This window comes from Ictidomys tridecemlineatus, chromosome 2, assembly GCF_052094955.1.
Source record: "Ictidomys tridecemlineatus isolate mIctTri1 chromosome 2, mIctTri1.hap1, whole genome shotgun sequence".
Classification (NCBI taxonomy): domain Eukaryota; kingdom Metazoa; phylum Chordata; class Mammalia; order Rodentia; family Sciuridae; genus Ictidomys; species Ictidomys tridecemlineatus.
In genome coordinates this window covers 89,984,637-90,005,847 of record NC_135478.1, presented here as the reverse complement: position 1 = coordinate 90,005,847, position 21,211 = coordinate 89,984,637, and the positions used below count along the sequence as shown (strand labels likewise).

The following is a 21,211-nucleotide window of genomic DNA, read 5'->3' as shown; positions in this document are numbered from 1 at the left end:
TTATATTTATAAGATGATAGGTGGAATTGTATCTGTCAGTCAAGCAAGATTATCTTCTTTCTAATAAAGTAAAAGAAATCACATGCCAGGGTTAGATAAAGGACCTTTCTGTGCTCACAATCAATCACTGCAGACTGCCTGGTGGAGGTCATAGAATGCACACTTGGGTGCCTCTGCCATGGAAGAGGAAGGAACTACTGTGCTCTCATTTCTCTTGCTCCTAATTCCCCAGAGAAAAGTGGCACCGTTCCTTTTTGTCATATTTGTTTAAAGGGTATTGGTGTGTTTCTTAAATCTAATGGAATTCACTTTGGGGTTTATTCTTTACATGTGTAACCAGAGCTTCCCTTTACCCTTCCCTGAGATCCCATTTGGTCCTCCCTGCCCCCGCATCCTCTACTTACTCCGTCACTTCTTAATTCTTTTCCCTATTCTGGCCCCAATTTTGGGATGATTTTCCTGAGAAAATTGTATATAATATAAACTGGACTTTTAACATTAGCTTTTAAAATGATCCACTTTTTCCTCTGAAAGCTGCCCATTTTTCTCTAATGTTTCTGCCTGGATTTCTTGATGGCATCCTGTGGGCTGTATTTATTTTCTTCAGTACCCTTCATTTTCAGGAAGCATAATTCTGGCTCAGATAGCAGTTGTTTAATGAAAAATAAAAATAGATGTGCACCTAGTTTTCTTTCTTTTTTTTTTTTTTAAAAGAGAGTGAGAGAGGAGAGAGAGAGAGAGAGTTTTTTAATATTTATTTTTTAGTTCTTGGCGGACACAACATCTTTGTTGGTATGTGGTGCTGAGGATCGAACCCGGGCCGCACGCATGCCAGGCGAGCACGCTACCGCTTGAGCCACATCTCCAGCCCCCTAGTTTTCTTTTGTGCACATGGACACAAACTTTTTTTTTTTTTTAACATTTTTTTGGTGGGTATCTGTCAATAAATAGAAAAGCTTGTAGACAAATTCTAGCTCACAGGACAGGGTAAGAGGATGAGTAGTCTCAACTATTCAGGTTTTTTTTTTTTAATATTTACTTTTTAGTTGTAGTTGGACACAATACCTTTATTTCACTTATTTATTTTTATGTGGTACTGAGGACCGAACCCAGGGTCTTGCATGTGCGAGGCGAGCACTCTACCGCTGAGCCACAACCCTGGCCCTCAGCTATTCTGTTTTAACCTGTCAGCTATTCTCTGTAATCAAAATCAATCCCACAAAGCTCACTTATTTTTTTTTAATATTTTCAGTTGTAGATAGATATCTTTATTTTTTTAATGGGTGCTGAGAATTGAACCCAGTGCCTCACATGTGCTGCTAGGCAAGCACTGTACCACTGAGCCACAACCCCAGCCTGCTCACTTATTTTCTGACTCTTATATTTTGCTGAGTATGCCTTCAGGATGACATCTGGTCATTGTGTCACTTAAGAGTGCAACTGATTTGGGGAATATATGATAAAAACACCAAAGTATCTTTTCTTTTTAATATTTATTTTTTAGTTATAGTTGGACACAATACCTTAACTTTATTTTTATGTGATGCTGAGGATGGAACCCAGGGCCTCGAATCTGCTAGGTGCCTGCTCTACCAGTGAGCCACAACCCCAGCCCACCAAAGTATCTTTTAAGAATTTCTTTATTACGCTGATTGAATTTTATCTTAAAGAATATGTAATTCAATGTATTTTTTAAGGTTAAGTAAAACCTTGCAAAAAGAACTGGGTACTTTTCAAGATAGCAAAATCGATCAGTTAAGCAGCAGAGAAAACCAAAATTTTTATTTACTACCACAAAATTTAGCTGATAGTTGAATTAAGGGCTTATTTAGTTTTTCAGCAAAATGCAATCATTTCTTGAAGTGAGGGAAAATGCACTTGTTTCTGAGATATCTGAACCCCTCTAGTGTTCCTACCTGAGGGCAGGCAGGAGTTCAGTATTCCATGGGGAGAGGAAGACAGTAATACCTTTGTTGCTCTTTCTTTTAGCCTTCTAGCATTAACTTCTCAAATTTTATTATTTGGGTATCTTCTAAAGGCTCAGGCTGATTTTTCTTCTTTTTCCTTAGAGTGTAGTCAACTTTACGTCTTGATGTAAAATGGCATCCAAAATGATACTTCTTTTTAGTCTAAGCTTCAATTTCTTATGTTTTAGTCACTTCAGATTGAATTCATGAGAGCTGCCTGACTCCAGACATGTCCCAGATGAGCACCATGCTGGAAGACTATAAAACCCTGGCGGGTGCTCCAGCCATTGTAACACTACAGAGGGCCCTACCCTGATTGGAGCCCCTTGAAAAAGCAGTAGGCTCCCCAGAGACTCAATACTGTTTGGTCTTCAAAGTGTTTTGTTTGTATATTCCTAAGCCAGTAGTAAATTGTGTTTTAATATACAAATCAGGTTTCCTGGTGATACAAAACCCACACATAACTGAAAGTGAAATCATATATTGATTTCACAGACTAACACCCACCTGTGGACACTTAACATTGTAGGAACAGTTCTTGTAAAGCAGCAGTTTACAATCTAGAGTTTCCCCCACATGACTTGCTGACCCTCTGCTGATTAAGACCATTACTCAATTACCTTTAGACTTGAGGTAGAACAACATCCTTATGTTTTTCTGGCTAATGTATTGTATGATCATAGGAGAATGCCTGTGAGAAATTTGTCTTTTTGAAAAATGGAATTCTTATTAAAAGAGCTTATATTGTATCTGGGTGAGAAAAACAAGTTGAAAGAATAGCAGGTATTGTTGGTCAAAGAAAGTTGAAAGAAGTTGAAAGATTTAAATCAGATCTTGTCTATCAGTTTGTGTGTACATGTGTATTTACTCAGAGCTGGGAAAACTGGATATTTAATTTTAGTTATATATTTTTTAAATTTAAAAGGTACATTGTTCTTCCATGATTGACTCTTGATTCTTTTATTCCATCAAATGACAAAATAGGTAGGAAATTATCTCTACCTATTTTCGTAATAACACAAGAGAAGTACCCTAAAATCTTAAGTATTATTTCCAAACTCTATAATTTGAAGTGGACTTGCTCTTACATAAACTATAAGAAGAAAAGAAATCATTTCACTTTTATTGCTATAAATTTTCTAATGAATTTATGATGTGGCAGTATGAATTTTCTTGCTGTATGCTAATGAAATATTTTATCAACTGTTAGAAATTAAGTTTTCTCTGTTTTTTGTTTTTGGGTACCAGGGATTGTCTACTCAGGGGCACTTGACCACTGAGTCACATCCCCAGGCCTATTTTTGTATTTTATTTAGAGACAGGATCTCACTGAGTTGTTTAGCACTTTGCTTTTTGCTGAAGCGGACTTTGAACTTGCAGGCTTCATGTCTCAGTCTCCTGAGCCATGGGGACTACAGGCGTGTGCCACCATGCCCAGTGAAATTAAGTATTATTAATTGGAGATAGATAATGAGTTCATACACTCTCTGGTGATATCTGATACCTTTTGGTACCATTATGATTCTATTCTGAAGTAGAGCATTTCCTCATGGCCAAGTGTTACCCATAGTCACACCTTGTATTTTACAGGTTTCATGCTGTAAATATTTGACTTAATATAAAATTATTTTTATGCAAGATAAAAAAACATCTTATTTTAGTTAATCTTAGAATGCATAGAAGATGAATGACTGGGCCAAAAATAAGTAAACAGCTTCTCTTTCCTTTTAAATTTTTACTGCTAAACTCACCAACGAAAAAAATTCACATCAAAACCAAATCCAAGGGCTGGGGTCGTGGCTTAGTGGTAGAGCGCTTGCCTAGCATGTGTGAGGCACTGGGTTCGATTCTGGCACCACAGATAAATAAAGGTCCATCAACAACTAAAAAAAATCTTTAAACAAACCAACAAAAAAAACAACCCAAGGACTTTCACAGACACTATACAGTTCAATTTAAGTTATAAAGTGAAGAACTTTTTAGAAATCTTAACCTATTTTACTTATTTCTTTTGGTACCAGGGTTGAACCCAGGGGCATTCAACCACTGAGCCATATCCGCAGCCCTTTTTTATAATTTATTTAGAAACAAGGTCTTGCTGGGTTGCTTAGGGCCTCACTAAATTACTGATGCTGGCTATAAACTTGTAAACCTCCTGCCTCAGCCTCCCGAGCCACTGGGATTATAGGCATGTGCCACTGTACCCACCTATTTTATTTTATTGATCAGGGTAACTAGATACATGATTAAACAGTTTTATTTTGCCACACATTTTATATTGGATCGGTAGAGAAAAACTGAATTTTTTAAAATGGACATATATATTTTTTAGTTGTTGATGTACTTTTATTGTTTTTATTTCTATGTGGTGCTGAGAATTGAACCTAGTGCCTCATACATGCTAGGCAAAAGTGCTCTACCACTGGGCTACAGCCTCAGACCCTGAACTTTTTTTTTTTTTTTTTTTTTAGCTCTAGGGATTCAACGCAGGCCCTGGTCCAGGCCAGGCCAGGTAAGCACTATCAATGAGCCACACACCCAGCCCAGTAATTGATCTTTGATACTGGTCCCTTAGATACCTCAGTGGTAAAACTAAGATCACTTAACCCTTTTGTCTGTGCCTTAGGAAACTCTGGGTAGAGAACAATTATTTATAAGCAAATATAAAATGTCTAAACTCATTTATTATGAACGAAGGATAATGAGGGAAAACTTGGACTTTTTTTCTTGAATTAAAGGAAAAATGAGTCACAGGCAAAGGATTGAATTGAGAAAGAGTACCCTCAATAATTCAGAAACGAGGAAAAGTCATAGTAGGCAGGAGAGAATTCTGTCCTGCTCAGAGATCCCTAGGAAATCCCTGTCCCCTCCCCCGGTCTCCTGCCAGAATGTTGGGTTTCAAAGAATGAACGGATTAACGGATATCAGTACTAATGTGGTCTCAAGAGAAGGAAGGTAATTGGCCTGATTTATAGTACTGGCCGAATCTTACAGGCCTACATGGCTCATCTCTCCACGAATGTTAAAGAAATTTAGTCAAGGAACATGACAGCTGTTTCTGTTGAAAGGATTTCCTGTGCTATGGAAACCATCCAAGACCAGGAGGGAAGCAAGAATAAAGAGATACACCCTGAAGGCAATAAGATTCAGAGTTGGATGGAAACCACCCAAAAAGAAGCCAGCACAGATGTGGGGATGATATGTAAGTCTCTGAGATTCATGTCAGGGAGAGCTGCCACAGAGAGACACAGACCCTGTATCATCATTTGGGTCATGTCAGTGGCAGCATCACTGAGAAACTCTGCCTCCATCTTATCATCTCTACAGAAAAATCAAGTGGCCTTCACAGAAGTGAAGATAAATTTTCTGATTTGGATTCCCCAGAAGTGGAACTTGAGGCTGGGTCCAGTGCCAGGACATTCATGTATCAGGTTAGGGATCTTGATGCTGTTGGTCATTTTTTTGCCAAGCATGCACTGTTACCTGGGATCAGTATCTTATTCTTTCTATGAAATAGTCATCCCCAAGAGTCTGACAGTGGAGGGGCATGAAGACCCAGTGGGAAAGGCATCGTACATGCTGTTTATGCAGGGCCAAAAGCAAGTGATTCACCTCAAAGTGAAAAGAGACTATTCTGTAAGTAACTTCCCCATCTACAGTTACCACAATGGCATCCTGGGGCAAGAAGCGCCTTCCATCTCACAGGACTGCCACTATGAGGGCTACATAGAAGGAGCGCCAGGGTCTTTTGTTTCTGTCAACACCTGTTTGGGCCTCAGGGGCATCCTGATTAAGGAGGACACATCCTACGGCATCAAGCCCATGCTCTCTTCCAAACAGTTTGAGCATGTGTTATACACCATGGCACATCAAGCTCGAGTCTCCTGTGGTGTCACTTCCCAAGACAGACCAGTGTCCACCAGCCAGCACCAAGGGAGCAGGAATCCTCTTCCACTACCGGCACTGTCCTACTTGTGGTCACACACCAAGTACGTGGAGATGTTTGTCGTTGTCAACAACCAGCGGTTCCAGATGTGGGGCAGTAACATCAATGAGACAGTCCAGAGAGTAGTGGACATCATTGCTCTGGCCAATGTCTTCACCAGGGGAATAAACACAGAGGTGGTGCTGGCTGGAATGGAGATCTGGACCGAGGGGGACCTCATAGAGGTCCCAGTGGACCTGCAAGTTACCCTCAGGAATTTCAACAGCTGGAGACAAGAGAAGCTCTCGCACCGTGTGAGGCACGATGTTGCCCACATGATCGTTGGGCATCATCCTGGAGAGAACATGGGCCAGGCATTTCTCAATGGTGCCTGTTCAGGTAGTTTTGCGGCGGCCGTGGAATCCTTCCATCACGAAGACATCCTCCTGTTCGCAGCGCTCATGGTCCACGAGCTCGGGCACAACCTGGGTATTCAGCACGACCATGAGGCCTGCATTTGTAAAGATAAGCACTTTTGCCTCATGCATGAAAACATCACCAGAGAAAGTGGCTTCAGCAACTGTAGCTCTGATGACTTCTACCATTTCCTTCATGAACACAAAGGGGCCTGCCTCTTTAACAAGCCACGGCACAGAAGCCGCAAGAGGGAGGCTGCTAGGTGTGGTAATGGTGTGGTTGAAGAGGCGGAGCAGTGTGACTGTGGTGACAAATGTGACACTCACCCATGCTGTGACACACTTTGTAAACTGAAGGAGGGGGCTCAGTGCAGTAATGGACTCTGCTGCCATAGATGTCTTCTCAAAGAGAAGGGCACTTTATGTCGTCGTTCTCGAGATGAGTGTGATCTCCCTGAATATTGTGATGGTCAATCTGAAAAATGTCCTGTGGACAGCTACAAACAAGATGGCTCATTGTGTGACAGAATTTACTATTGTACCAGGGGGCAGTGTAGAAACCCTGATAATCAGTGCCTGAGTATATATGGTCACCCTGCACGATCTGCCCCAGAAGAATGTTATATTTCAATGAACAGGCACCCAAGTCGGTTTGCAAACTGTGGCCATCGTACTTCAACGACCTCAGCATATGTTAGGTGTACAGATGAAAATATATTTTGTGGAAAAATTATATGTACAGGTGTTGCAACCATGCCAAGAATCCAACCCAAACATACACTGATCCAGGTTGCTCATGGTAATGACTGGTGCTGGGCCATGGATGCCTATAACCTTACTGACATCCTTGATGATGGTGATGTGCACCATGGCACTTACTGTGCTCCAAACAAAGTTTGCAGTGCTCACTCCTGTATTGATCAAGCTGTGCTCCACTATGACTGTGAACCAGAGAAACGATGTTATGGAAAAGGAGTGTGTAACAATTTCAGGCACTGTCATTGTGAAGATGGCTTTGCACCTCCTGACTGTCGGCGTCCAGGGACTGGGGGTAGTATGGACAGTGGCCCTCCTGGTAAGCCAAAGTCCCTAAAACAACGCAACGATAATTATAAAGAAACCCGGAATAGTGAGGATGATGAAGCACGCCTTAAAATGTTGATGATCGCTATCCCTGTAGGTCTCATCACATTATTGTGTACTCTAATGCTACTTGCTTACCTCTGGTCTGAAATACGGTCAATGCTGTCACGTGATTCAGAGTCATCTATAGCCCCAGCAAAGGCGGCCCCAGCACCCAAAGGGGCCCCACCGCCCAAAGGGGCCCCACCGCCCAAAGGGGCCCCTCCTCCACCTGCCCCGGAGGAGGCCCCACCACCTGCCCCGGAGGAGGCCCCACCACCTGCACCAGAGGAGGTACCACCAGAGTAGGCCCCACCACCAGTAGCCCCAGAAAAGCCTGCACCAAAAGAGGAAGCAGGTGAAGGATATGAAAAAGAAAAGGCAGAAAAAAAAAAAGAGAAAAGGCAGAAATTTACTGGAAGTTGAAGCCAAATATGTTAAATCACCCCAGGCATGGAGTGGGGAAAGTGAAGTGAGAATTACCTGCACCGACTGGCTCTGACGGGACTGTATTATACTAATTTGGGAGAAGGGATTTCTCCACTTTCAATATTCATTTTAGTAAATTTATTATATTTTCATATATGAAATCACGAGATAATCTATTTTTTTTCTTTTTACACGTTACCTGAAGCGGTTTTATTTAAGCTCTTTTCATGGATCATTGCCATCAGTGTCTTTTACCAATAGGGCTGATTTTGAGACAACTGAAATGGTTCTTCAGGGTATGCCATCTTCCATCTGAATTGGTTGACAATGTATTATCTGAACCTACATTGCTATCTCTGGGTTATTTATCAGTCATAACCACTGTTATGTAAGGAATATTATATTTGTGATTAGAAAATTCAAATTTGCCCTGTCAGATTCTGTTCATGAAACAATAGAGGTGATTTTAAATGAATAAAAGGCTTTTTTTTTTTCCCAGATGAAGCAGCACTCTAGACTCCAGGTAGCTTAGAATTTGGGGTCCTTTGTACTGGGGCTCCCTGGAATGGCAAGGCCTAACCCATGGAGGTCTAACTCAGCCAGGCCAAGTGTTTGGGGAAGGGAAGGCAACTTACTCAGGAAGCCCCTTCAGTGTTGAGTTCACATTTCAAATATTTAATTTTTCATTTGATTTCTTAGTTTTTCTTTTAAATTTGATATTTTGTATACAGATAAATACTGATAAGAACATCTTTATATATAAGACAGCTTTGATGTGATTATTTCTCTGAAAAATAAGCACAGAGCAAGTATAATATTATAATATTACTGTTTCTTTGCCAAGCACTCTGTTAAACACTGCTTTTACTTCTTAATCTTCCTAACTGCCCTGTGAATACACCATCTTGTACATAAGGAAAAACATAAGAGCTTGCTGTGGAACAAGCTAGTAAGTGGTAGAACCTGCATCCCCTTCCCCCAGATAAGACCCAAACTACAATCTCTGCAGAACTGTGAGCCTTTTATTCATCAAAAAGTGAGGGGAAGACATTTAATACATCCTTAATTACCCAGCTTATGGGATTCCTGAAAACCACCTTACCAGTGGATATTGACTTCTATCAAGAACTCACTACATTGTGTAGGCATTATGGATTAGAATGTCTTTAAAGTGGGCAATTAACTGTAGAAGCAGAGAACCCTAAACAACTCTCATGATTTGCCAAGCAGGTGGCAGTGGGAGCTTGTAGGAGGAGCTGAAGTGGTGGTGTTGAGAAGAGCCTGGAATCCCAGGAGCCTGTGAGGTGGAGCTTTAGAGATTTGCTGATGGAGCAGATGTAGAGAATGAGAGAAAGGCATCAGAGAAGGCTGACACTGGTGGCTTTGCCCCAAACAACTGAAAGAATGTAGGTGGCATTACTAAGATGGGGATGCGTGTGGAAAGCATAGGTACTAAACATGTTTAGAATGAGATGCCTGCCTAACACCAAGTGGGCATGGCTCCTAGGCAGTGAGATGACTGGGCTCCCTGGAAATCAGGAGAACCATCAGCCAGGATGAGTATCTGAGAGCTGAGTATACCCAATATTTCAAGGCATGGGGATGGCTGACACTGCCCAAGGGAGGAAGTTTAGCTAGAGAAGGGATCTGAGAACTGGAAAGTTTCAAGATGGCAGAATCGAGGAGATTGCTTTCCTGGACTCTTCATGGAGTGAAACCAAAAAAGCAGATAAAACAGCTTCTTAGCAAGGTGGGCGAGCTAAAAAAAAAAGGGCGGTGGGGGAGAGTGCTTTGTTGGCTTTATTGGAATTTAAAATTGTACATTTAAAACAGATGGGGGGCAGCGAGGATGTGGCTCAAGCAGTAGCATGCTCGCCTGGCATGTGTGCAGCCCAGGTTCGATCCTCAGCACCACATACAAACAAAGATGTTGTGTCTGCCGAAAACTAAAAAATAAATATTTAAAAAAATTCTCTCTCACTCTCTCTCTCTTAAAAACAAACAAACAAACAATAACAACAACAACAAAAAAAAAAAACAGATAGGGGACTTGGGAAGTTGTATATGATAAAATAAGGAAGAAATCCCCAGTGGCAGAGCCACTACAGTGGCCAGACCAGAAGCACTAGCAAGAGCAGTCCCTCTGCAAGTCAAGTGGAGGGACAAGGGAATTAAAGGAACCTACATTTTTAGGAGACCTGAGCCCTGTCTGGGTACAGAGTGTTTAGAGATCCAGGCCATTGCCTGACTTAATTGAAAGGCACTGCACAATATCCTTGTGTGGGGAAAAAAGCAGTATGGCAGTCTGTGGAGGATAAAAGGAGGAATGATTTTCAGCTGTGGCATGGGGGCTGGCAGCTGAGGGAGCCAATTTCTGGCAAACCCAAGTTTGGCCTAAAATATAGACCCAGTGAAAAAACACCACATGCCCTAGAGTGTGTTTGAGTGACCAGAAGAAAATCAAACTTGGAGAGAGGTTTACACAGGGGACAACTGGTTGTGGAAACCCACCTGGCTCTACTTCTCCCTCTCCTAACTGGCTGCTTGCAGGATCAGCTGGGAGAGATGCATCTGGCCATGCCTTTGGAAGGGCGGAGGTGGGAGAGACTATTTGGAGACCGAACCCAAAACCAGGAAGCATAGGGTCTGCAGGTGACTTAGGGGACGAACAATTGGCTCCTCTATCACATGAGTAGAACCCAGGGGAGATACCTGGGAGCCAGTCTTCCAGTATGGACCAGCAATTACTGGACCCTAGAGGTACAATGATTTTAAATCTCCAGATCAACTGGCATTCAGTGAAGACCCTATGAAGCAGACAAGACACCCTCCACCCAGAAGACCCTTACCTTAATTAAGCAGACCCACCATTTTTGTGACATGTAAGTTCCTCTTCTTGTCAGAAAGCTTTATAACAGAACATCAGCACAAATTTGTGTAAAAAACTCAATGTTGGATAGGATTTCCGATTTTTTTGTGAGGACTAAATTGCTGTCTTACAAAAGGTAAGTTTGGCTGCAAACTTGATGATGTTTTTGCTTTTGTGATAAAACTTGTAAAATCGATAACTTAAAAAAATGTGACAAAAAAAAAACACTTGTCATATAAACCTTCAACAAATTTCCAGACTTGAGGCCCAGAGAAATTTTAGGGACAGCCTCTTTGGACACTACAGCTAATAAACTTCCTGAAAGTTCCTCAGATGTCCAGCCTTTTCTGTCCCACCCGGAGCCCACCTAAGCCTAACCCTGCCTCCAGGAATTCCTTTCCTCTTTCACCCCAGCAATCCAGAGGGTGGGGTATCACACTTCAGACGACCTCACCTAAAACTGCTGAGAATCTTGAACTACAATGGAAAGAAACTTCTAACTTTCATTGAGATATTTTTCCCCTTTTCCTTTACTCTGTTTAATTGTGACCTTAATGGTACATGGACATTTATACATACTCATATTTTTTTCTCTTTTCTACCATTTTTAAAGCCAGTTATTTTTTTCAAGCATTTCTGAAGCCATGGATCAGTTTTTTGAGTAGGATGTTTGATTAGTATATTTTAGTTTTGTTTTCTATTCCTTTTTAAATTTTTATTTATATATGTATTTTTTCTTACCCACGTTTCCCTTGTTTCTCTTTCTTTTCTTCCACTAACAATTAGTCTTTGTTCTCTTTCACCCTCCCTTTAATTTTTTATTTCTATCTTTTCTCCTTCTCCTCCCTTATAATCATTATATCCTATATCACTTCAGTTCTCTTCCTGTCCACCATTTGAAATTGTAAATCCTTTTGCAAACTTGCTGTTTTTATTGTAGGAAATAACTGATCATATCATTTCTGTTTACTGTGATAATTAACATTGTAGATGTCATAGTAGGAATCATTTGGTTTAATGCTGTATATTGTTTACATTGGTTGTTATTATTTGTCTCCCCCCTAAACAGTGAGGTACTGGAAACCTTCAGGGACACAACAGGTCCACAGGGTAGAAACTCTACTACCTCAGATGCATACTGCTAGAAGTGTAGACATACCAATAACATGAAAAAGCAGGGGAACAAATTGCCCCAAAGGACAAACCAAGATACTTCAATAACAGACTCTAACGACACCATTGTGGAAGAAATATCAGAGAAGAAATTTAGAATGTATATAGTCAAACTGATCTGTGAAGTAAAGAACGAGGTAAAGAGTGAAATCAGAAAGAAAATACAGGAAGTGAAAGATCACTCCAAGGGCTGGAGTTGTAGCTCAGTGGTAGAGTGTCTAGCATGTGTAAGGCACTGGGTTCAATTCTTAGCATCACATATAAATAAATAAAAAGATTCATCAACAACTTAAAAAGGTGAATTGTTAATGGCATTTAAAAAAAAAAAGATCACTTCAACAAAGAGAGCGTCTGAAAAAAAAAATCAAGCAGAAATCCTCAAAATGTAGGAATCAATAAGCCAAATTAAAGAATTCAATGGAAAGCATCACCAAGATCACTTGGAATACAGAGTTTCAGGCAATGGAAACAAAATATATAATCTTGAAAAAAGTTGATTCTGGAGAAAAGATATTAAGAGACTACGAATAGAATTTCCAAGAAATATGGGATAACATGGAAAGACCAAATTAAGATTTATTGGGATAGATGAAGGCTTAGAGATAGAAACCAAAGGACTGCACAATCTTTTCAACAAAATAATGTCAGAAAATATCCCAAACCTACAGAATAAAATGGAAAATCAAATACAAGAGACTTATAGGAGCCCGAATATATAAAATTACAACAGACCCACACTAAGGCACATTCTTATGAAAATGCCTAACATACAGAATAAGAATAGAATTTTAAAGGCTGCCAGAGAAAAACAGCAAGTAATATCAATCTGGATTCCGACCAATCTGGATCTCAGCTGATTTCTCAACCCCAACCCTCAGAGCTAAAATTTCTTGGAAAAATATATACCAAGCTCTGAAAGAAAATGAATGCCAGCCATGAATACTATATCCAGCACAATTAAGCTTCAGAATTGATGGTGATAAATAAAAACCTTCCACAATAAACAAAAGTTAAAATAATTTACAACTAGAAAACCTACACTACAAAAAATTCTCAATAAAACATTTCATGAAGAAATAAAAGTAAAAATGGACTTCAAGCCAAAGTTAATCAGAAGTGACAGAAGGAAATTTCATACTGCTTCAGGGAACTATACATCAACAAGACATAACAATAGTAAGTATTTATGCCCCAAATAATGGAGCATCTCTATACATCAAATAAATCCTTCTCAATTTCAAGAAACAAATAGACCACCATGCAATAATACTAAGTAACTTTAACATGCCTCTGTCAACATTGGATAGATCTTGCAAACAAAAACTAAGAAGCTATTGTACTAAAAAAATGCAATTGATAATTTAGACTTTAGAGACATTTACAGAATATTTCATCCTTCAATGACTGAATACACTTTCTTCTCAGAAGCACACAGATCCTTCTATAATACAATGTTACGTAAGCTATCACATATGTTGGCATACAATTGTAATATTACCTTAATATATTTTAGCATCTGTAGGGTTATTTTGATAGCTCCTTTCCATTACATTAATTTTGGTATTCTTGCTTCTTTTCTTGATTAGACTTGATTTTATCAACTTTTAACTGTATTATTTCTTCTCTATTTCATATATTTCTGCTCTTACTCTTATTTTTTCCTTCCTACTACCTAATTTGAAAATAATTTGATTGTTAATCTAGCTTCTTTCTTGATACAAGTACTTCAAGTTATAAATGTTCATCTGAGTACTTTTTCATCCCAGAGATTCTGATATTTTAAGCTTTTATTATTACATAGTTCAAAGCACTTTTTATTTACTTTTCTTGTAGTTTCTTCCTTGACATGTGAGATATTTATAAGTGTGCCATTTAATTTTGAAGTAGATGACATGTGGAGGTGGGGCTTTATATATCTTAAGGTGATTGATTTCCAATGTAATAAAATATGCAAGAAATACAGTCTGCATAATTTCAAATTTTAAAAAAAGTAATGAAAATGCAGGGCTGGATTGTAGCTCAGTGGCAAAGTGCTTGTCTTGCACATGAGAGGCACTGAGTTCAATCCTCAGCACCACATAAATATAAATAAATTAATTAATTAATTAAGTTATAAAAACACCACTTTTATATGTTTACAAAGTAATGAAAATGGTTTTTATATTGATTGTACTGATTACACATGTCAAAACATGTCAAAACTGATCAAACTGAATGCTTCAAATATGTGCATTTAACTATACTTTAATTTTACCTCTAAAAAGCTATTAAAAAAAAACTTAGGCCCTGGGACATTCCATGTGTTTATGTTGCCAAGATGAGGAAGATTCAGAGGAGAGGTCAGAGAAGGAGGGTTTGATGTGGTAGGAATACCACCAAGGGAGAGCTCTGCCCTGAAAATCAAGAGAAGAAAGTGTTTGTAGAAGAGTCTTACACTACCAATCTAATATACCTGGAAGTCCTCATGGCAGGATCTTCAGCACACAGAATGTGGCTTCTCAGCAGCATCCCAACCCTTCAGTGCAATGTGAGTCACCCTCAGTTCCCACTCAGACAACTGCAGAAGTTATTCACTGTTCTGACCTTTCACTTTGTTCCCCCAAAAACCCAGGAGGCAGAGGAGTTCTTCTAAATGTGAGATCACAGATGGACTTTTAAATGTTGTTGATATGTCAGTCCATAGAGACAAGATTAAGGAATGCTTGTGTAATTTGATAATGGAGACTCAGATACTGGTAACCTGCAATATGAAACTTTAGTTGGATGGCCAGAGATGAGATAGCATTCTCAATAGTAATCACCCATTAGTAGCACAGATATAGAGATCTACATTTGTAAAGGTGTTGACAGATATTCAAAGTATATCATCACACATCATAAACATGGCAAAATGTAAGACTCAAACACCAAATGGTAGAAATAATGGTAGAAATCCCCATAGTGCTATAGGACTAGACTGGCACATAACTGAAATAGTGTATTATATTCTAGTTAAATTTACATTTTACCTATCCCATGACCTAGCATTCTACTTCCAGGTACATACCTGAGAAGTCATGCACATCTGCTATGGACATTACTGGCATAATGTTCACAGCAACATTGTTCATAGTGTTTCCTAAAGTAGAAGGATGAAGATGACAAAATCATTAGTGAATCATGAGAGACTTGTAGAGAGATAGCAGCATAGAACAATGGAAAGAAAAGAACTATGACTTCATGCAATAACATGGTGGAAACCTAAATGAAGTGTGAATAAAAGAAGCCATGAATGAAGTTATAATTTTATGTATTCATGTGAAATCTAAAGACAGATAGAATGGAATCACATTACAAGCTGTATATTTAGAAGACAAAACTACAAAGAAATGTGAAAAAGCAGTTACCATAAAAGACAAGACCACAATCATCATGTATAAGGAGGGAATCTGTAAATATAAAGGGTTAAATACTTGAAAATTAAGATCACACAACTCTTACATTTCAATAGCTCCCCAAAATATACATCTAAATGGCACATTGCAATGAATGTGCTACATTTCACAATTTAAAAAATATTAGAGCAGAAGAAACCACTACCTCCTGTTCCCATCATGTTGGCACTTCAGGGTCAGTGGCTGCCATAGTCACATGAGTCCTGCTTGTTGCCCAACAGGAACTAGGAAGGTATGCCTCTGTGCATCAAGACCTGGGAAAGGTATCAGCTTTGTCTGCAGCTCCCGGAAGGCATCTACTAGGGATCCCAGTCCCTGGTACCACCTGGTACTCACCCAGTAGGAAACAATCCATACCCTAGGACTGTGGCTGCTGGTGCCAAAAGCCTAGCATCAACTTTGACTGTCCCTTGGTATCTGGGGAAGGTCCCAACCATATTTTCATGTGCCAAAGACAGGTATTAGCACCCCAAACAAACCATGGCATCACTTGCATTTACCTGGCCAGAAATAAAAAAGGGTTCCTTCCCAGCCTACTGCCTTGGGACTATAGCTGCACATGGAAAAGCTCCAGCATCATTCAAGCTCATCCCTGGGTTCCTGTGCCATGTAGCTCCAGGACTGTGGGTACCAATTCCACAAGCCTGGGCCCTGCTGGAACTCAGTAGTAATGTAGAGACATCCCTATCCATGTTCTAGAGCTCCAGAGGTACAGACACCAAAGCCACAAGGCCCAGTATCAGATGCACTGAGCCCTCAGGACCTAGGGAAGTAGTCTATGTGCTATAGTGCCCCACGACCAATGAATAAAGTTAAAATTTTATGTATTCATGTGAAATCTAAAGACAGATACGATGAAATCACATTACAAGCTGTATGTTTAGAAGGTAAAACTACAAGGAAATGTGAAAAAGCAGTTATCAAAAAAGACAAGTCCACAATCATCATTGTATAAGGAGGGAATCTGTAAATATAAAGGGTTAAATACTTGATGAAAATTAAGATCACACAGCATGTGCCCTGGGGGACCTAGGAGGGTCTCTTCCTAGGTCCTAGCCTATGGACTCAAGGCCATAGACACAGGTGTCAAAAGCCCTACTATCACTTACATTTGTCCTTTGGGACCTACAGAAGGTATCATCTGGGTTCCACAGCTCCAGGAATGCAGCTACCAACACCACAGGCACCAGCAACATCCAGAATCATTCAATGGCACCTGGGAAAGGTCCCCTTTGTGTCCCACAACCTTAAGTCAATGGTCACCAGTACTATAGTCCCTGAATCACCTGTGTCCATCCCACAAGCCCTGGATAAGATCCCATCCAATCCTGTAGCTCCAGAACTGTGGCCCTTGGTATCACAGGCCTAGGCATCTCTTACATTTATCCTCAGCATCCTGGGGAAGGACTCCTTCACATTCTGTGGTTTGGGGACCAGGGCTGCCAATGCCACAACCCTTAGGGTCACCTGTACTTGAGTGATCTGGGGTCAATGCTGTACCACTGATCTGTGGCACCTGCCACTACAAGTCTCAGGGCCATCAGTGTGTAGCTCTGTGGAATCTGAGGATACCTACCTTTGGAATTCTAAGTCTGCTGCAAAGTTATGCAATTACCTTCACTAACCACTATAGAGCAGCACTCACAGGCAGTACCAACATCAATCAAAGCTGAAGAAGCTACACTTTTGAGCTCACCTGCACCCAAAGCCAAAGCATCTACCCAATACCCGAGGTCCTGTATTATAGGAAAGAGTTCTTTCCTACAAAACCTAGTCTATCAAACTGCAAGAGGCAACTGTTACACTAGATGCACAGACATCAACACAGGGACACAAGAAGCATGGAAGAAAACATAATACATTCAAAGGAAAACAATGATTCTGTGGAAGGAGATCCCAATTTGAATAATCTATGAAATGCCAAGAACTAATTCAAAATAATGATCTTAAAGAAAGAATCTCAGTGAGCCAGGCATGGTGGCCCACGCCTGTAATCCCAGTGGTTCAGGAAGCTGAGACAGGAGGATTGTTTGTTCAAATCCAGCCTCAGCAATGGTGAGACACTAAGCAACTCAGTGACACTCTGTCTCTAAATAAAATACAAAATAGGGCTAGGGATGTGGCTCAGTGGTCGAGTGCCCCCAAGTTTAATCCCTGGAACCAAACCAAACCAAACCAAACCACAACAACAACAACAACAACAACAAAACAAAACAAAACAAAACAAAACAAAAAAAAACCTTGGTGAAATGGAAAAGGAAAACAGAGAGATAATACGGAGAAATCAGAATAAAAAGTTAGGGTATAAGTGATAAATTCACCAAAGAGGCAGAAATCATCAAAAAAAATAGAAGAGAAAGAGAAGGAGAGAGAGAGAGGGGGAGAGAGAGAGGGGAGAAGGGGAGAGAGAGGGAGGGAGGGAGGGAGAGAGAGGGAGGGAGGGAGGGGGGGAGGGAGGGGGAGAGAGAGAGAGAGAGAGAGAGAGAGAGAGAGAAAAGAAGCAAAACAAAGAATTAGGAGTTCCTAGGAGAGTATGGAACATTGTAAGGAAACAAATATTTTCATTATGGGAATTACAGGAAGTAACACACACACACACACACACACACACACACACACACACATACAAACACTCTCACAAAACAAACAAAAAACAGGGAAAAGCAATGAAAACATATTTCATAAAAAAATAGCTAAAAACCTCCATCCCAAATCTTCAAAGAGATGTACACATCCAGATACAAGAAGCGCAAAGTGGCTCAGTGATGGAGCACTCACCTGGCATATGAGAGGCACTGGGTTTGATTCTCAGCACCACATATAAATAAATAAAATAAAGGTTCATCGACAACCAAAATAAACATATTTTTAAAAAGGGCATGGATTGTAGCTCAGTGGTAGAGCACTTGCGTAGTACATGTGAGGCACTGGGTTAAATACTCAGCACCACATAAAAATAAAAAAAATTAATGGGATTGCTGGGGTTGTAAGACCCTGGCTCAGTGGTAGAGTGATTGCCTAGCATGTATGAGGTACTAGGTTCAATTCTCAGCACTACATAAAAATAAATAAATAAAAATAAAGGTTCATCCACAACTAAAATTTAAAAAATGGTTATAAAAAGATCAAAGCACCTCAACTAGATTAAACTAAAATAGAACTTTGCCAATGTATGTTATAGTCAAAATGTAAAAAGCACAAGACAAAGAATTCTAAAAAGAGCAAAAGAATCAAGTCAAATAGAAGGAAATGTACATTAGACTTCAAGCAGATTTCTCAGCAGAAATTTATAGGCCAGAAAAAAATGGGTTGATATGTTCCAAGTCCTGAAAGAAAAAAAAATGCCAACCAAGAATATCCTACCTAGCCTGGTGCGTGGCACATACCTATAATCTCAGCAGCTCAGGAGACTGGCACAGGAGGACCACGAGTTCAAAGCCAGTCTTAGGAAAAGTGAGGTGCTAAGCAACTTAGTGAGACCCTGTCTCTAAATAAAATATTTTTTTAAAATGCTGGGGATGTGGCTCAGTGGTTGAGTGCCCCTGACTTCAATCCCTGGTACCCCCTCTAGCAAAATTATCCTTCATACACAAAAAAAAAAGGAAGAAAGAAAATCTTGCTCAGATAAGCAGACCAGCCCCTCAGGAAAGAGTTAATAGAAGTCCTACACTAGCCACAAAAGGATGATAACCAACATCATGAAAATACACCAATGTACAAAATTCATTGGAAGAACAGATACACAAATAAAAACCGAAGAGAATCAAATCAAAACTACCAAATCATAAAAATAAACAATATGAGAAATGGAAGGGAACCAAAAAATAGAAAAAAGGGAAGAAAATAATAATAAAAATGACAGGAGACAATAATACCTATCAATAATGACTTTGAATATAAATGAATTACATTTACCAATCAAGAGACAAAGACTAACCAAATGAATAAAAAAACAAGTCCCAACTATATATTGCCTACAAGAAACTTACTTCACTGGTGAAGATACACAGACTAGCCTCGCATGGTGGTGCAGCTACTCAGGAGGCTGAGGCAGGAGGGTCAAAAATTTCAAACCAGCTTGGGCAATTTAGCAAGACGATTTCTCAAAATTTAAAGAGGGCTGTAGCACAGCTCTGTGGTAGAATGCTTGCCTAGCATTTGAAAGACCCTGAGTTCAATACCTTGCATATTAAATGGGGAGGAGGAAGGTACACACAGACTGAAAATGAAAGGTTCCACATAAATGGGAACTAAAAGTGAGCAGGAATCACTATACTCACAAGGATATGCTGAACTTAAATAAAAAAAAAACAATAAAAAGACACAAATAAGGTCAGCTTGTAGTGATAAAAGACAGGATAATTGTAAATATATATGCACCCAGCATAGGACTGCTCAAATCCATAAAGTAAACAATATTAGATCTAAAAAAAAGAGAAAGGCTCCAATACTCCACTTTTTTCAATGTACAGCTCATCCAGTCAGGAAATCAACAAAGAAGCTTCCACATTGGACCATTTTACAGAGCCAACTGAACAACAGATATATATAGAACATTTCACCCAATATCAGCAAACACACTTTCTTCTCTTCAGCACATGGAACATTCTCCAGGACAGATAAGATGTTAGGTCACAAATTAACTCTGAATAAATTTTTAAAAGTTTAAATCATATTTACATTCTCAGACCATAACAGAACATACGTAGTAATCAGCAAGAAGAATGGAAAACACAAACTAATGGAAACTGAATAATGATTCTAAATGCCCAATGGGTAATTGAAGAAATTAACAGAGAAATTTAAAAAATTCTAGAAACAAAAGGAAATGACCACAGAACATATCAAAATCTGTGGGATATAGAAAAGCAGTTCTGAGAGGGAATTTTATAACAATAAATTTATACATTAAAAATAAATTTAAAATTAACAACCTAAGAATTTACTCAAGGACTGGGGATATAGCTCAGTGGTAGAGTGCTTGTTTGCCTAGCATGCGTGGGGACCTGAGTCCTCACACTGCAGGAAAAAAAGAAAAGAATGAAATCAATGACCTAGAAAAGTATAAACAAACCAAACTCAAAATCAGTAGGTGTAAATAAATAGCCAAAGCAGAAATAAATAAAATCAAATCTTCTTGCCTGCCTCCCACTTGGGTGATGGGAATGGGTTCCTCTTGGTGGAATGGGCTGGCTGAAAAATAAAAGCTAAGAAAAACAGAATGAGGAAAAAAACCACAGGATACAGAAAATAATTTAAAAAAGCAGGAGCAGCATGGACAAGCTGATTATATGGATCAAACTTCTATACTAAAAAGCAAAATGGAGCCTGCGCTTGCTTTATTTATATCAGGGAACATCAAAGGCCTTCCATAGAATGTTCTTCACCAAAAAAGGTTGAAGTTGGATTGTCCAGTTCCCAATGGGTTACACCAATCTCCAGAGCCACTAAAAGGGATCTTCCTAGTAGAGTGGAGATAAAGGTCATGTGCTTTGGGCAATCTATTGAGTGGGAGAGCTAGGAATAGTTCCCAAGATTAAACCTAACATTTCCCTGGCTGCCATATCGAGAGAAGACCCTCATTTGGGTGGCTTCCTGCAAAATCTCAAAAAAAAATTACAAAAGATCAATGAAAGAAAGAAATCGGTTCTTCGAAAGGATAAAGATTGGCAAATCTTTAGCAAGACTAAACAAGAACAAAAAGAGAAGTTAAATAAATTCAGAGATGAAAAAATAGACCTTACAACTAATATCACAGAAATACAAAGGACCACAAAAAACTACTCTGAACAATTATGTACTAAAAAAATGGAAAACCTAGAAGAATCAGGTGAGTCCCTGAACACATACAACTTACCAAAACTAAATCAAGAAGA

The 21,211-nt window shown here is 39.5% G+C and overlaps 2 protein-coding genes across 4 annotated transcripts in view; one reads left to right on the top strand and one right to left on the bottom strand.

Annotated features, from left to right (window-relative positions):
• Positions 1-21,211, bottom strand: part of Tmem116 (transmembrane protein 116) — an 85,996-nt gene that overhangs the window by 3,371 nt on the left and 61,414 nt on the right. The window lies entirely within an intron of this gene.
• LOC101955597 (disintegrin and metalloproteinase domain-containing protein 1a) lies at positions 33-8,352 on the top strand. Of its 3 annotated transcripts, XM_078039119.1 has the most exons (3): positions 33-4,479; positions 5,036-5,169; positions 5,295-8,352. In XM_078039119.1, the coding sequence occupies exon 3, from the start codon at positions 5,412-5,414 to the stop codon at positions 7,737-7,739; it is 2,328 nt and encodes a 775-aa protein (XP_077895245.1). In that variant the 5' UTR covers positions 33-4,479; positions 5,036-5,169; positions 5,295-5,411; the 3' UTR covers positions 7,740-8,352. The 3 variants fall into 3 exon arrangements, with proteins under 3 accessions (XP_077895245.1, XP_077895244.1, XP_005329725.3); XM_078039118.1 differs by having other exon boundaries at positions 5,036-8,352; XM_005329668.4 differs by having other exon boundaries at positions 33-8,352.

Coding starts and splice junctions, on each gene's coding strand:
- LOC101955597 (XM_005329668.4), top strand. CDS start 5,013: ATGACAGCTGTTTCTGTTGAAAGGATTTCCTGTGCTATGGAAACCATC.